This window comes from Lithobates pipiens, unplaced genomic scaffold (genome assembly GCF_037356315.1).
Source record: "Lithobates pipiens isolate NorthernLeopardFrog02 unplaced genomic scaffold, aLitPip1_a1.2 Scaffold_19, whole genome shotgun sequence".
NCBI lineage: Eukaryota > Metazoa > Chordata > Amphibia > Anura > Ranidae > Lithobates > Lithobates pipiens.
The window spans coordinates 406,984,801-406,998,378 of record NW_027507764.1 but is presented as its reverse complement, the minus strand read 5'-3'; the positions used below and the strand labels follow the sequence as shown (position 1 = coordinate 406,998,378).

Sequence of the window (13,578 nt, the reverse complement as noted above, 5' to 3'; positions counted from 1 at the left end):
AATATTTTTGCTCAAATTACTTGGAACCCCCAAACATTAGATAGAGAGAGAGCGATACATGTAATATATAATTATTATTTTTTTTTTTTGGAGAGGCCCCAGGGAATAAAATGGTGATTGTTGCAATATTTAATGTCACACTGTATTTGTACATTGGTCTTTCAAATGCAATATTTTGGAAAAAAATACATTTCAAGGAATAAAAAAAAAAAAGAGTAAAGTTAGCCCAAATATTTTGTTTACTGTGAAAGATAATGTTACGCTGTGAGAGAATCGTGATCTATCTAATAAGCAAAAAAATTGTGATTCTCATTTTAGCCAGAATCATGCAGCTCTACAATCTTCTTAGGCTGGATTCACACCTATGCATTTTTAGTGCTTTTTGCAGATTTGCACTGCAGTCCATTTACCATGGTTTCCTATGGAAAACGTTCTGTAGTGCAAAATGCAAAAAGCACTAAAAATGCATAGGTGTGAATCCAGCCTTATAGCCTAGGCCAGTGATGGCGAACCTTGGCATCCCAGATGTTTTGGAACTACGTTTCCCATGATGCTCATGCACCCTGCAGTGTAGTTGAGCATCATGGGAAATATAGTTCCTAAACATTTGGGGTGCCAGGGTTCGCCATCGCTGGCCTAGGCCATCTTTATGTAGAGCAACAATTCTTTTTTTCAGATCCTCAAGAGTTCTTTGCCATGAGTTGCCATGTTAAACTTCCAGTGACCAGTATGAGAGAGTGAGAGTGATGACACCAAATTTAACACACCTGCTCCCCATTCACACCTGAGACCTTGTAGCACTAACAAGTCACATGACACCGGGGAGGGAAAATGGCTAATTGGGCCCAATTTGGATGTTTTTGCTTAAGGGTGTACTCACTTTTGTTGCCAGTGGTTTAGACATTAATGGCTGTGTTGAGTTATTTTGAGGGGACAGCAAATTTACACTGTTACATAAGCTGTACACTCACTACTTTGTAGCAAAAGTGTAATTTCTTCAGTGTCGTCACATGAAAAGTGAGGGGTGTACTCACTTTTGTGAGATACTGTATATTTGCTAGTCTAAGGGCCAATACTCACCAGAATGCGATGTGGAAAACCCATGTGCCATGCACGTTTCCCAAGCCACATTCAAAACGCAAAGCATTTGTAATCTGCAGCAGGTGTCAGTGTTTAATGACACCACAGTGCATTTGCCTGCACTTAATTGCATGGTACAATAGTACCATGCGATCCGGCTGTTGTAAGGTTTGTAAAGTAGCGCACGAACAACTTTTTGGTGCGATCAGGTGCCATTTTATTGCATTCAAATGAATGGGCTAAAATGACACACTAATGCATAGCATTACACATTTGGTGCACTAATGGGTGCTCAGATTTTCATGTCTTAAAATTAGTCTTTAGGCCTGTTTCACATGGACTTCAGCTTGTATAAGAACAGTGTGAACAGCAAGCTTTGATAAAGCATTTGCAGATCTTTCAGCCAGCTTTTTAGAAGCATTTAAAGTCACTAGCTGCCACGGTCTGCAACAAACGCAGCCGTGCAAGGCTCCACCCGGTCATGTCATCCATTCACAGTGTTCTGTGAATGGGAAAACTACAAGGTCGGACAGCCTTTGCGGCTGTCTGCTTGTAGTTCTCAATGAACTACCACAGCACTGTTGAGGACTGTGGTAGTTCATTCATGCTTCCTGTCTCAGTGTAACTACCTGGCTGGCATTACACCCACAATCTGCTGGTCGCGGGTGCAATGCTGTACCGGTCCATTACAAAAAATTATAAATGCATATTTTTTTACATGCAAAAAAAGTGCATTTATTTGTTTTGTAAAGGTGCACTTATTTTTTAAGGACTGTTAAACTGGAATATATATATATATATATATTTTTTGGATTAATTAATGCTTTAAGTTCTAGAACCGGAAATCTAAAAAACAAGAATTCTAAACCCCAGAACTGGTTTATAGACTGCTTTTCAGGGTGAAAAAGAAGCATGTAATTTTATATTTCTAGCCAAAACCTGATTGTGTCACAGTATTCAAACAAATACAGATTGAAGTAAAGGAACACATAAAGTATCATCCTAGTATCCAAAGCCATAACCTCTGTAATTTTAGTACAAATTCTTACAAGGTTGAAAATTTTTTATTGATCCCACTTCCCACACGCACTTTGTCTTTTTTTAGTCTAATTTCATAAATGATGTACTCGTAACATAACATGGTATAGATGTTGCTGTTAAAGTGATTCTAAATGTAGATTTTATTTTTCTAAAATAAACCCGCCCCCACTCCCTTTTCACTGACTGTGAGCCAATGGCTCCTGCTGCTGTGTCTGAGTCAATGAGGAAGGAGAGAGCAAAGAGAGCCTCTGTTCTCCTGCACAATGCAGGATTGAGATCAAGCTTGGGCAAGTATAAGGGAGGGGACTCCATGCAGAAGGTGTTTTACCTTTATGCAGAGAATGCATTATGTAAAAACCCTTCCTCCTTTAAAACCATTTTAACATTGTAAAAACATGTATTCTCCTCTGTTTACCCTTTCTCCCCTCTGTGCATGATATATTGTGTACAAACAGTGTTACTCAGGGGCAGAAAATATTCCTGGACATCATACAGCCACAAGGTGTGACAAGGAGTTGCACGTATTCTTATTGTAAGTGGTTACAAGTTGCTTGTCCGATTGAATGGAATAGCATCCATCCAAGCAATGTGACTAGATTAATCCAGCATCAAAAATCATTTACTAGTAAAGACAAGCCATATACTCTCGCTTCACCTTTTCGGAATACCAAAATTTTTTTTTAGTGTCTTTAAAAGAGTTGTACAGATAAGGGTATTGTGTTTCAAGCTAAAATTCAGCAAGTTTCAGAAAAACCTCATATGCTGAAATTGTATAACCATATTTCTTATAATGAAGTATATATGTTGTTAATATGGATTACTGTCAATCACTGCAGCCATGGTATTTTTATATTTCACTTAGTAGATCAATGTTTTACACATTTTATAACCTGTCTTGTCACTCCTGTGTCTATGCTCTTTCTTAAACAAACTGGCACAAGGTAGTTAGTGCAGCCTTTTGCCGCTGCACTCTTTTTACAATTTAAACTGTCGTCCTTGCTGAGAAACAAAACAGAACTTGATGTTTAAGTAAATGTGTAGAGCAAAGAGAATATAAGTATCAAGAGTAAATACGCTAGAAGTGTTAACATTCAAAAATTTGAAAGGAGAAGTCTAGCATGAGTTCATTCGGCTGGGCTTCTCCTATGGGTCACAGGAGTGCAATTCATTTTGTACCCCTGTGACCCATTTTCAGCAGAGAGCGGTCTGAAGTCCGCTCTGCTGACATCACCGAGATCAGTCCAGGCACTGCATCATCCCAACTCTGGAAGTCTGGATCCGCCAGGTGCCTGGACTGATGGCAGTCTCTCAGCAAGCCCCTGAGACAGTCACTCCCCACCCCTCCACAGCTCAGTGCTCCAATGAGTGTGGAGGAGCAGAATAGGAGAGCTGCTGATTGACACTGGGGACTAATGCTGCATCCATCTAGGTAAGTATTCTGCAAAAAACAGGATTCCCATACTTCTCCTTTAAGCCTCTCTTTCATCCAACAGGGAAAACGAGACCCTCTTAAAGAGGAAGTAAACCCTGATGAGTTTACTTCCGCTTTGATTCCCTGCAAAGGTAAAGCATAATGCATCAAATAGTAGTCCATTATGTGTCACTTACCTGGCACAGGAGCCAGCGATGTCACCGCTGCCCCCTGTAGTCCGGAGCATCCATCTTCTCGGTGGGTCTCGCTGCTCCGCCGCTGTCATTCGGCGAAGCCGCGATTACGTCACTCCCGCGCATGCGCACGGGAGCCGCCACTCGCGGCATATCACCGTTGACAGCGGCGCGGTGCCTGTCTTTCGGCAAATATCTCCTAAACCGTGTAGGTTTAGGAGATATTTCTTGAAACTACAGGTAAGCCTTAATCTAGGCTTACCTGTAGGTCAAAGTGGTTTGTAAGGGTTTACAACCACTTTAAATTGGCCACAGCACACATTGGTAGTCCCTGGACAAAATCATCTTCTAAATATAAGAAGTTTTCAAGTGGTTTTGTTTTTTAACATCTAAAATGTTAGTTTTGAGTGGACTGACCCTTTAATATCATTAGGGCATTTTTCATATACACAGTTGGGAAAATAAAGCTTAAAGACTTATTGGGACCCCTGCACATCATGAAAACATATAAAAGCTTCCTCCGTAATCTAGTGCAAAGAGCAGTGTAAAAAAAGCATAGACTGCACTATCATATCAACAAATCAGACTAAAGTTATATCTCTGGAAGATTAATCCTGATTGGTTGCTGTGAGTTGCTCATCTTTGTACTTAGCTTTTTGACAGTAAAATTCCATGAAGGATGGGTTTCCTTGCAAAGGTAGCCATTGCCTTCTCTTTTATGCTTGTGCTATCAAACTGTCCTTTACTTGTTTCCTTCTTCCCTTCTTTCCTGTGCCTTTTAATCCTGTAGATTCTGAAGCAGGACACACAAGTGAAAACTGGGGCGAACGAATAACATCCTCTTACAGCACAAATGCAGGTAAAATGAACTGTACATATATTATTACATGGCACGTTTATCTGAGTATGAAATCACTCTTCATCCGTTTTAGACAAGTCCTATAAATCTGTATAAAGAATGAGTCTAGCTATTGTTGCCTATGGTTAAGATTGCTATAATATACTTTAGACTGGTTTTGTTATAATGCTGTTGGCTTTATTGGTATTGCAAAATAACCCTAAAATTAGTAGAAATGAAGAACACCTAATATGATATACAGTTGTGCTCATAAGTTTACATACCCTGGTAGAGTTTATGGTTTCTTGGCCATTTTTCAGAGTATATGAATGATAACACAAAAACGTTTCTTTCACTCGTGGTTAGTGTTTGGCGGAAGCAATTTATTATCAATCAACTGTGTTTACTCTTTTTAAATTAAAATAACAGAAATGACCCTGATCAAAGGTTTACATACCCCAGTCTTTAATACCGTGTATTTCCCCTTTTAACCACTTAAGCCCCAGACCATTTTGCTGGCCAAAGACCAGAGCAATTTTTGCAATTTAACACTGCATTACTTTTTAACTGACAACTGCGCGGTCGTGTGACGTGGCTCCCAAACGAAATTGACGTATTTTTTGTCCCCACAAATAGAGCTTTCTTTTGGTGGTATTTGATCAGCTCTGCGGTTTTTATTTTTTGCGTTGTGCTATAAACAAAAAACATCAATTTTAGAAAAAATCTTAAATTTTGAAAATAACACATTATTTTTTGCTATAATAAATATCCCCCAAAAATATATATAAAAAAATTATTTTACTCAGTTTAGGCCGATATGTATTCTACATATTTTTGGTAAAAAAAATCGCAATATGCGTTTGATTGGTTTGCGCAAAAGTTATAGCATCTACAAAATAAAGGATAGTTTTATGGCATTTTTTATTTTTATTTTACTAGTAATGGCTGTGATCATCGATTTTTTATTTTTTTTTTTATTATTGTGACGCGACATTATGGCGGACACGGACAGTTTTGGAGTGATTTTTGGAACCATTCACATTTATACAGGGATCAGTGCAAAAAAAATTGCATTGATTACTGTGTAAATGTGACTGGCAGTGAAGGGGTTAACACTGGGTGTTGCTGTAGGGGTTAAATGTGTCCTGGGGAGTGTGTAACTGTTGGGGGGGATGGGCTAGTTGTGAAACATCACCGATCATAGTTCCTGATCACAGGGAGCCGAGATCAGTGACACTGTCACAAAGCAGAATGGGGAGATGCTTGTTTACATTAGCATCTCCCCGTTCTTCCTCTCCGTGAGACGATCACAGGTATCTGTCCGCTGGACCCGCAACCGACTCACGGTGGTCCCAAGCGGCGCACACGCGATGGTACGACGGCAAGTTTAAAGGGACGTACAGGTACGCTTATCTGCCCAGCCATGGCATTCTGCTGACATACATCGGCGTGCGCCGGTCGGGAACTGGTTGACATCAATGGCAGCTTGAAGTCTTTTTTGGTATTTGTGGATGAGGCTCTTTACCTTCTCAGATTGTAAAGCTGCCCATTCCTCTTGGCAAAAAGCCTCCATCCAGTTCCTGTAAATTCTTGGGCCGTCTTGCATGCATGTTTTGAGATCTCCCCAGAGTGGCTCAATGATATTGAGGTCAGGAGACTGAGATGGCCACTCCAGAACCTTCACTTTATTCTGCTGTAACCACTGACAGATCAACTTGGCCTTGTGTTTTGGATCATTGTCATGTTGGAATATCCAAGCACGTCTCATGCGCAGCTTCCTGGCTGAATAATGCAAATGTTACTCCAGTATTTTTTGATAACATACTGCATTCCTCTTACCATCAATTTCAAGTGCCTTTTATAGCTCACACATCCCCAAAACATCAGCGATCCCCCTCCGTGTTTCACCGCTGGAATGGTGTACCTTTCATCATAGACCTGGTTGACTCCTCTCCAAATGTAGTGTTTATGGTTGTGGCCAAAAAGCTACATTTTGGTCTCATCACTCCAATTGACTTTGTGCCAGAAGAGTTGAGGCTTGTCTATGTGCTGTTTGGCGTATTGCAAGCGGGATACTTTGTGTCATTTGCCACAGCTTTTTTCCTGTGGGTTGTGTGAAGGGGGAGTGTGTCCCTTTCCTCCAATCACCTCTCTAAGCTCTGCAGAGTGTAACTTCAGTGCTCTGCCCATTTTTTTTTGACTGCTCCAACAAGCTTTCAAAATTCTGCATTTTGAACAGATTTAAAGAAGAAAGGGCTGCAGATAAACAGGTACACCTTATGTAGGAGCATTTTTTTTCATCTCTGTGTATCACTTGAGGGCAGTCACTTCATAGGATATATGTAAGGTTTTACAACCACTTTAACACAGAGCACAGCACTTCAGATTTCCAGTGCTCTGATGCTCAGCCCCTACCCAGTGTTTTAGTCAAGAAAAGCAACACTTGACAAAAATAACTCAACACGCAGCCATTAATGTCTAAACCACTGGCAACAAAAGTGAGTACACCCCTAAGTGAAAATGTCCAAATTGGGCCTAACGTGTCAAGTAATGGTGGCCACACAGAATATTAACAGCACTGCCTTAACCCTCTTGGGCATGGAAGTCACCAGAGCTTGACAGGTTGCCACTGGAGTTCTCTTCCACTCCTCTGATGACATCACGGAGCTGGTGGATGTTAGAGACCTTGCGTTCCTCTACCTTCGTTTTGAGGTTGCCCCACAGATGCTCAGTAGGGTTTAGGTCTGGAGACATTCTTGGCCAGTCCATCACCTTTACCCTCAGTTTCTTTAACAAGGCAGTGGTCACCTTGGAGGTGTGTATGGGGTCGTTACCATTTTGGAGTACTGCCCTGCGACCCAGTCCCCAAAGGGAGGGGGATCATGCTCTGCTTCAGTATGTCACAGTACATGTTGGCATTCATGGTTCCCTCAATGAACTGTAGCTCCCCAGTGGCGGCAGAACTCATGCAGCCCCAGACCATTACACTCCCACCACAATGCTTAACTGTAGGCAAGACACACTTGTCTTTGTACTGCTCACATGCTTGCCGCCACACACGCTTGACACCACCTGAATCTAATAAGCTTATCTTGGGCTCATCAAACCACAGGACGTTGTTCCAGTAATCCATGTCCATAGTCTGCTTCTCTTCAGCAAACTGTTTGCAGGCTTTTTTGTGCAGCATCTTTCTGGGACGACAGTCATGTAGACAAATTTGATGCAGTGTGCGGCGTATGGTCTGAGCACTGACAGGTTTCAGGGTCTTTGCAATCTTCTTATAGCCTAGATCATCTTATATGTAGAGCAACAATTTATTTTTTACAGAGCTCTTTGCCATGAGGTGTCACATTGAACTTCTAGTGACCAGTATGAGAGAGTGAGAGCGATAATGCCAAATTTAACACACCTGCTCCCCATTCACACCTAAGACCTTGTAACACTAACGAGTCGCATGATACCGGGGAGGGAAAATGGCTAATTGGGCCTAATTTGGATATTTTGACTTAGAGGGGTACTCAGTTGTGTTGCCAGCAGTTAAGTTCTTTTGGGGGGGACAGCAAATTTACACTGTTATACAAGCTGTACACTCACTACTTTGTAACAAAGGTGTAATTTCTTCAGTGTTGTCACATGAAAAGATATAATTAAATATTTACAAAAATGTGAGGGCTGTACTCACTTTTGTGAGATACACACACATACTGAAGTCCTGCAATGATTTCTGCAATGCACATGCTATCAATAAATATGCCCCATATTGGTATAAAGAATGACTAAGTGAAAACCATGATTTTTTATAATTTAACTGAACTGTGCAAGCTTTCTCTGCAGCTGATTTTCTTTCCCATTACTAACTTTTCACATCTTGTTCTGCATTATATCTGTGTGTGGAGGTGGTGCCTTGTTTCTTATGTTGAAGCCTTTCTCTGATGGTGATCTAATGACTGGTGAGGGAATACCCAGAAAGCAATAAGAGGGATGGAGAAAGCACAAACTGACATTTGTAAATGCTAAATGAGTGATGTAATTCCTGTATGAATCGCATGCACTAGTGTGAACCCAGGCTAAAGGTTTTTCTTTTTTACCTTTAAAAAATAAAAAATAAAGTCTTTGTCATAGAGCCCCTCTCACCACCACCACCAAATAACCCCCCCCCCCCCCCCCCCCCCAATAGATTTTTATAGAGGCACTTGGCAGGGGGTAGGAGTGAGGCGCACAGGTGGGACACCCCAGAAGAGGAGCACTTTTAATCACTTTAAGCCTCAACTTTTATCAGTCTGCAAATGATCAGATCTTTTGTAGAGAAGATCATTGCATGTTTGTTACCGTGGGATGTGAGCATCATAAATATAGACCTATGTAGCCTTGAAGCTATTTGTTGTCATTTTCCTCGCTGCTAAATTTAGGACATGTGTATCTCCAAACTGTGTCTGTATGCGATCATAATAAAAAAAAATATTAAAAATGTCCTTTGTTTCTTGTGACATAGTGATGACTCTCCTCGTATAGCATCTACAAATATATTCTAGGACAGCTCTAGGTGGAATCCATTGATTCCCCTATGCGTCCTCCATCAGTGTCCACACATCAAAAAAACATACCCGACAATGCACCACAACACATCTACGTGATTCTTCAGATATGTGGTGTGGTTCATTGAGGGTCAGGTATGCTATTTACTGTGGGGACTTGCATTGGGGCACAGTTGAATTAAATGGGCACACACCCCAAAATACATACAAGAACTGCATTTAGACTTCAGATGTGAAACTGTTTCTTGGTCAAGCAAAGCCCCTGCTGTTTTACCTGTGGGGGGCTGGGCAGCACTTGCCAGCTTGCATTCCTACTCGAGAGAAGAGCATTTTAAATGAAACTGGTACTAGATGACCATTACCCAAGCAGAGTACTGCAGATAGAGGTTTCCATGGCAACACAAATCGGCTGATGCTACACATTCATTTAAGATTAGAGCTCTGTGTGTGAGTGTGGAAGACACCCTGTAAACTCTACTGTGACAATACTTGCCTTTATCATGTAGTGTTTAACTCGTGATTTTTTTTAAACCTTGCTTTTTGTTTCACTGTGTGCAATTGACAGGTGTTTTTGCTCACAAAAAAATAATTTACAGAGTATTTTATATTTTTGTATGAATTGAATTAGACTGCATATATAAGTGTACAGATCTTGTTATAGCCGAGCCTTCCTTCTTTTTTTTTTTTTTTTATTACATGTTGTACCTTCTGCAATTACAGAGAAAGAAGGACCAGAGAAAAAGAAAGTAAAGAAAGAGTCTGGAAACAAGAAATCTACTCCGGTTAACATCCTCTTCGGTTACCCGTTATCTGAACGCAAACAGATGGCACTTCTCATGCAAATGACTGCCAGGGACAACAGCCCAGGTACCTGATTTATTGCTGCTTTAAGAAGGGAAAGCAGATTGTTATGGTAAACATTTTACCTCATAATGCACAGAACATTACACTTGTATATGATATAAATTGAATAACCGCCATCTGCAGGCTTACAGTTCAGATGCTGATTACCTTTGGCAGTATCTGAGATGTAGCTGCTAATTTGTGAAGGTGCTCTTATTATATAAACGACTGTAAGACCGAAAGGTTATTTATCAAATGAAGATCGGTAATCAACAGTAGGAACAATACATAGGGGGGCACAGGAGATATCACAGTCAAAACTGGAGGGGCACTAATAATTTTCACCACTAAATCGTACAACTGTGGCTTCAAAGCCACTACCAATGCCAGGAAAAGCAGCTGTAAAAACGCACTTTTAGTAGCTTTTTGCATTGGCGTTAATGCACGTTTAGCCACGTTAGCTTTTAGCAGCATTTCTCTTCCTCTATTCAAATTCAATGGTTCCCTATAAGAGCCGTCTTAACTGACCCAACTTTAAGCCCATTTATTGGTATAGAAGTTGCATCCAATTCGGATCATTATGATCTGACTTGTGATGCGACTTGTGCTCTGAGGATCTTAAAGGGAAACCCCTTGCCAAAATGACAAAAAAAAAAAAAGTGTGGGCGTCCAGGCCTTTTTGTTGTTGAGCTCACCAGTGCGTTCTTCTTTCCTCAAAATGTACCAAGCTGTTCATATGGCCACTCCTAACCCAATGTTGCTGCTATCTCTCTGATTTGTTTAGTTTTTGAAGCCTTACAATGATTGCCTGCCATTGTTGGGCCAGGTGAGCAGGGGGGGCCCCAGTGTTGGGCCAGGTGAGCAGGGGGGGCCCCAGTGTTGTGCCAGGTGAGCAGGGGGGGCCCCAGTGTTGTGCCAGGTGAGCAGGGGGGGCCCCAGTGTTGGGCCAGGTGAGCAGGGGGGGCCCCAGTGTTGGGCCAGGTGAGCAGGGGGGGCCCCAGTGTTGGGCCAGGTGAGCAGGGGGTGCGCCCGGTGTTGGGCCAGGGTGACCAGGGGGAGGGCCCGGTTTTGGGCCAGGGTGACCAGGGGGAGGGCCCGGTTTTGGGCCAGGGTGACCAGGGGGAGGGCCCGATTTTGGGCCAGGGTGACCAGGGGGAGCCCCAGTGTTGGGCCAGGTGAGCAGGGGGGGCCCCAGTGTTGGGCCAGGTGAGCAGGGGGTGCGCCCGGTGTTGGGCCAGGGTGACCAGGGGGAGTGCCCGGTTTTGGGCCAGGGTGACCAGGGGGAGGGCCCGGTTTTGGGCCAGGGTGACCAGGGGGAGGGCCCGGTTTTGGGCCAGGGTGACCAGGGGGAGGGCCCGGTTTTGGGCCAGGGTGACCAGGGGGAGGGCCCGGTTTTGGGCCAGGGTGACCAGGTGGAGGGCCCGGTTTTGGGCCAGGGCGACCAGGGGGGGCCCCCCAGCGTTGCGCCCCGTGAGCAAGGGGGGGTGCCCAGCATTAGGCCAGGTGAGCAGGGGGGGTTCAGCGTTGGGCCAGATGAGCAGAGAGTACAGAGGGGAGACAGATGCCAAAGCCGCTTATAGTGATGGGGCACGTGAGTAGATGGGTTCAGTGTTAGGACAGATGAGACAGAAGAGCATGGGGATATGGCGGTGGAGCAGTTGTGCAGGGACATACATTGATGGGGCAGATGAGAAAAGGAGCACATTGATGGGGCAGATGAGCAGGGGGTTACAGTGGTGACACAGATTTCAGGGGGGGGGGGGGCGGTGATCTGAGGTGTGAAGGTGCAGGAATTGGGGCTCATCTGGGGTGGGAGAGTCCAGGATGTTAATTTCTCACTCTAAACTAAAGTTGTTTACAGCATTTATTTTATAAAGAAAAAATTATTTTCGTGATTTGAGAGTGTGAAGTTGACTTTTTTTGTTATAAAATCGTCACGCCCAATTTCTTTGAAAACGTTTTTCGGCACGCTGTGCTCAAAAGGCTGCTTACCCCTGTCCTAAAGACTGCTTTTATGCTGACTATAAAATGTGAAAGGTTTCAGACATGTAGGTAATTTAACTGCTCCATATATACCCATGACGTTTTATTAGATTCTTTATATGACAAAAATATTTTGCCCAGGTGTTTTGCCCATTTTGGTGTGCTAAATGGGGACAAATGCTAAAAGTAAATATTTTGATATCTGTTCTGTTTGACTTAATCTTCAGTCGACTGCCAATTATGTGCTGAAGTAGATGTGTACTGTCATTTTAATATCCATTCTTTTTTTGGACACCTTTGAATTAGATAAGGGGTTTATCTGCTTTGGGATCCATTCACACCGAGATGTGGGCATTGAGCATGTGTAATTGCACATGCCTTGACATGCATTTTAATGCTGTGTTGTGTTTTAAAATACACTGCAATATTTTATATATTTTTTTAAAACTTCACATAGACTGTTTTGTTTCTCACATGTATGTGCATTGCAGTGCGCTTACATGCATTTACACACTTTGTGCTCAAAAAATAGGGTATGGTCTACTTTTTGTTTATACCTTTTTTGTATTTTTTGTTTTGTTTAAATTTTCTTGATTGTCAGGACAGAAGTAAAAAGAAAATGTAATTGTATACGAGTTCTTTGTATTTTCATATCCAGCCAGCAGATGTTACCCTATAACTCCTTTCACTGATTTTATAGGTTTTCTTTCGCGCTCCTGTATAAAGATGCATCTTTAGTGGCTCAAACTAAAATTCACTGACTTGTAATTCCCCCCTCGCTTCCTCCTTCTTTAAGACAGCTCTGTATGAGAGATTTAATAATAGATTGGAAGTCTGAAAGAAAGCAGCTTCTGCTCTGCTCAATCCATAATTCTCTGGGAATTGTATGTCTTGTGCATCCTGTGTTAAATGGTAATTTGTGAAGATCTTATATATATTTTTGCAAAAAGTCAGTTTAAAAATGTAGTTTGTAACTTTAAACAAAAATTAACTCCAAACAATTATAGTTTACCTTTTATGTTAAAACGGTGTCTGTATTTGTACATGTATGTACACTGTACGCTTGTGTATGTATATGCACTTTCTAATAATTCAAAGAGCATGGAGATTGCATAGCGCTCCACCTGCTGGCTGTAAAAGGTAAATCAGAAATTTTCCTATTTGCCAGTTAAAAAGAGAAAATATACTTTTAATAAAATAAAGGCAATGCCAAACAAGTGAAATCTGGAATGTGAAAATCATTGTATCAGCCTATTTAGGGGTCATTTAGGGACTGTCCACCTTCTTCCAGAAGTTTTTGCAAAAATACCTTTGGGTTTAAAGTGGATTTTTATTCTGGTGGGGAAGAAAATAAATGTAGCCAAATAGTTTGAAGCATACTTTCTTGCTTGTTAAAGGGGTTGTAAATGCAGAAGTTTTTTTTTATCTTTATGCATTAAGATTAAAGGCCTTCTGTGTGCAGCAGTCCCCCTCAGCCCCAAACCCCCCCCCCCCCCCATGCTTACCAGAGGTCCCTCTCTGACCAGCGGTGTCCACGAGTGTCTCAGCTGTCTGATATTCTCCTTCCTAATTGGCAGAGATGCAGTAGTGGCGCCATTGGTTCATGCTGCTTTCAATCAATATCCGCAACCAATCAGGGGAGAGAGAGGACGA

At 42.1% G+C, this 13,578-nt stretch overlaps 1 protein-coding gene across 4 annotated transcripts in view; it reads left to right on the top strand.

Annotated features, from left to right (window-relative positions):
* Positions 1-13,578, top strand: part of ANKRD12 (ankyrin repeat domain 12) — a 174,135-nt gene that overhangs the window by 112,315 nt on the left and 48,242 nt on the right. For 3 of the 4 annotated variants that reach the window (XM_077492457.1, XM_077492456.1, XM_077492458.1), the window contains 2 exons: positions 4,517-4,585; positions 9,820-9,966. In XM_077492457.1, coding sequence (XP_077348583.1) covers positions 4,517-4,585; positions 9,820-9,966 — 216 coding nt within the window. The remainder of the gene's footprint in view (positions 1-4,516; positions 4,586-9,819; positions 9,967-13,578) is intronic. The other variant, XM_077492459.1, reaches the window with a different exon arrangement.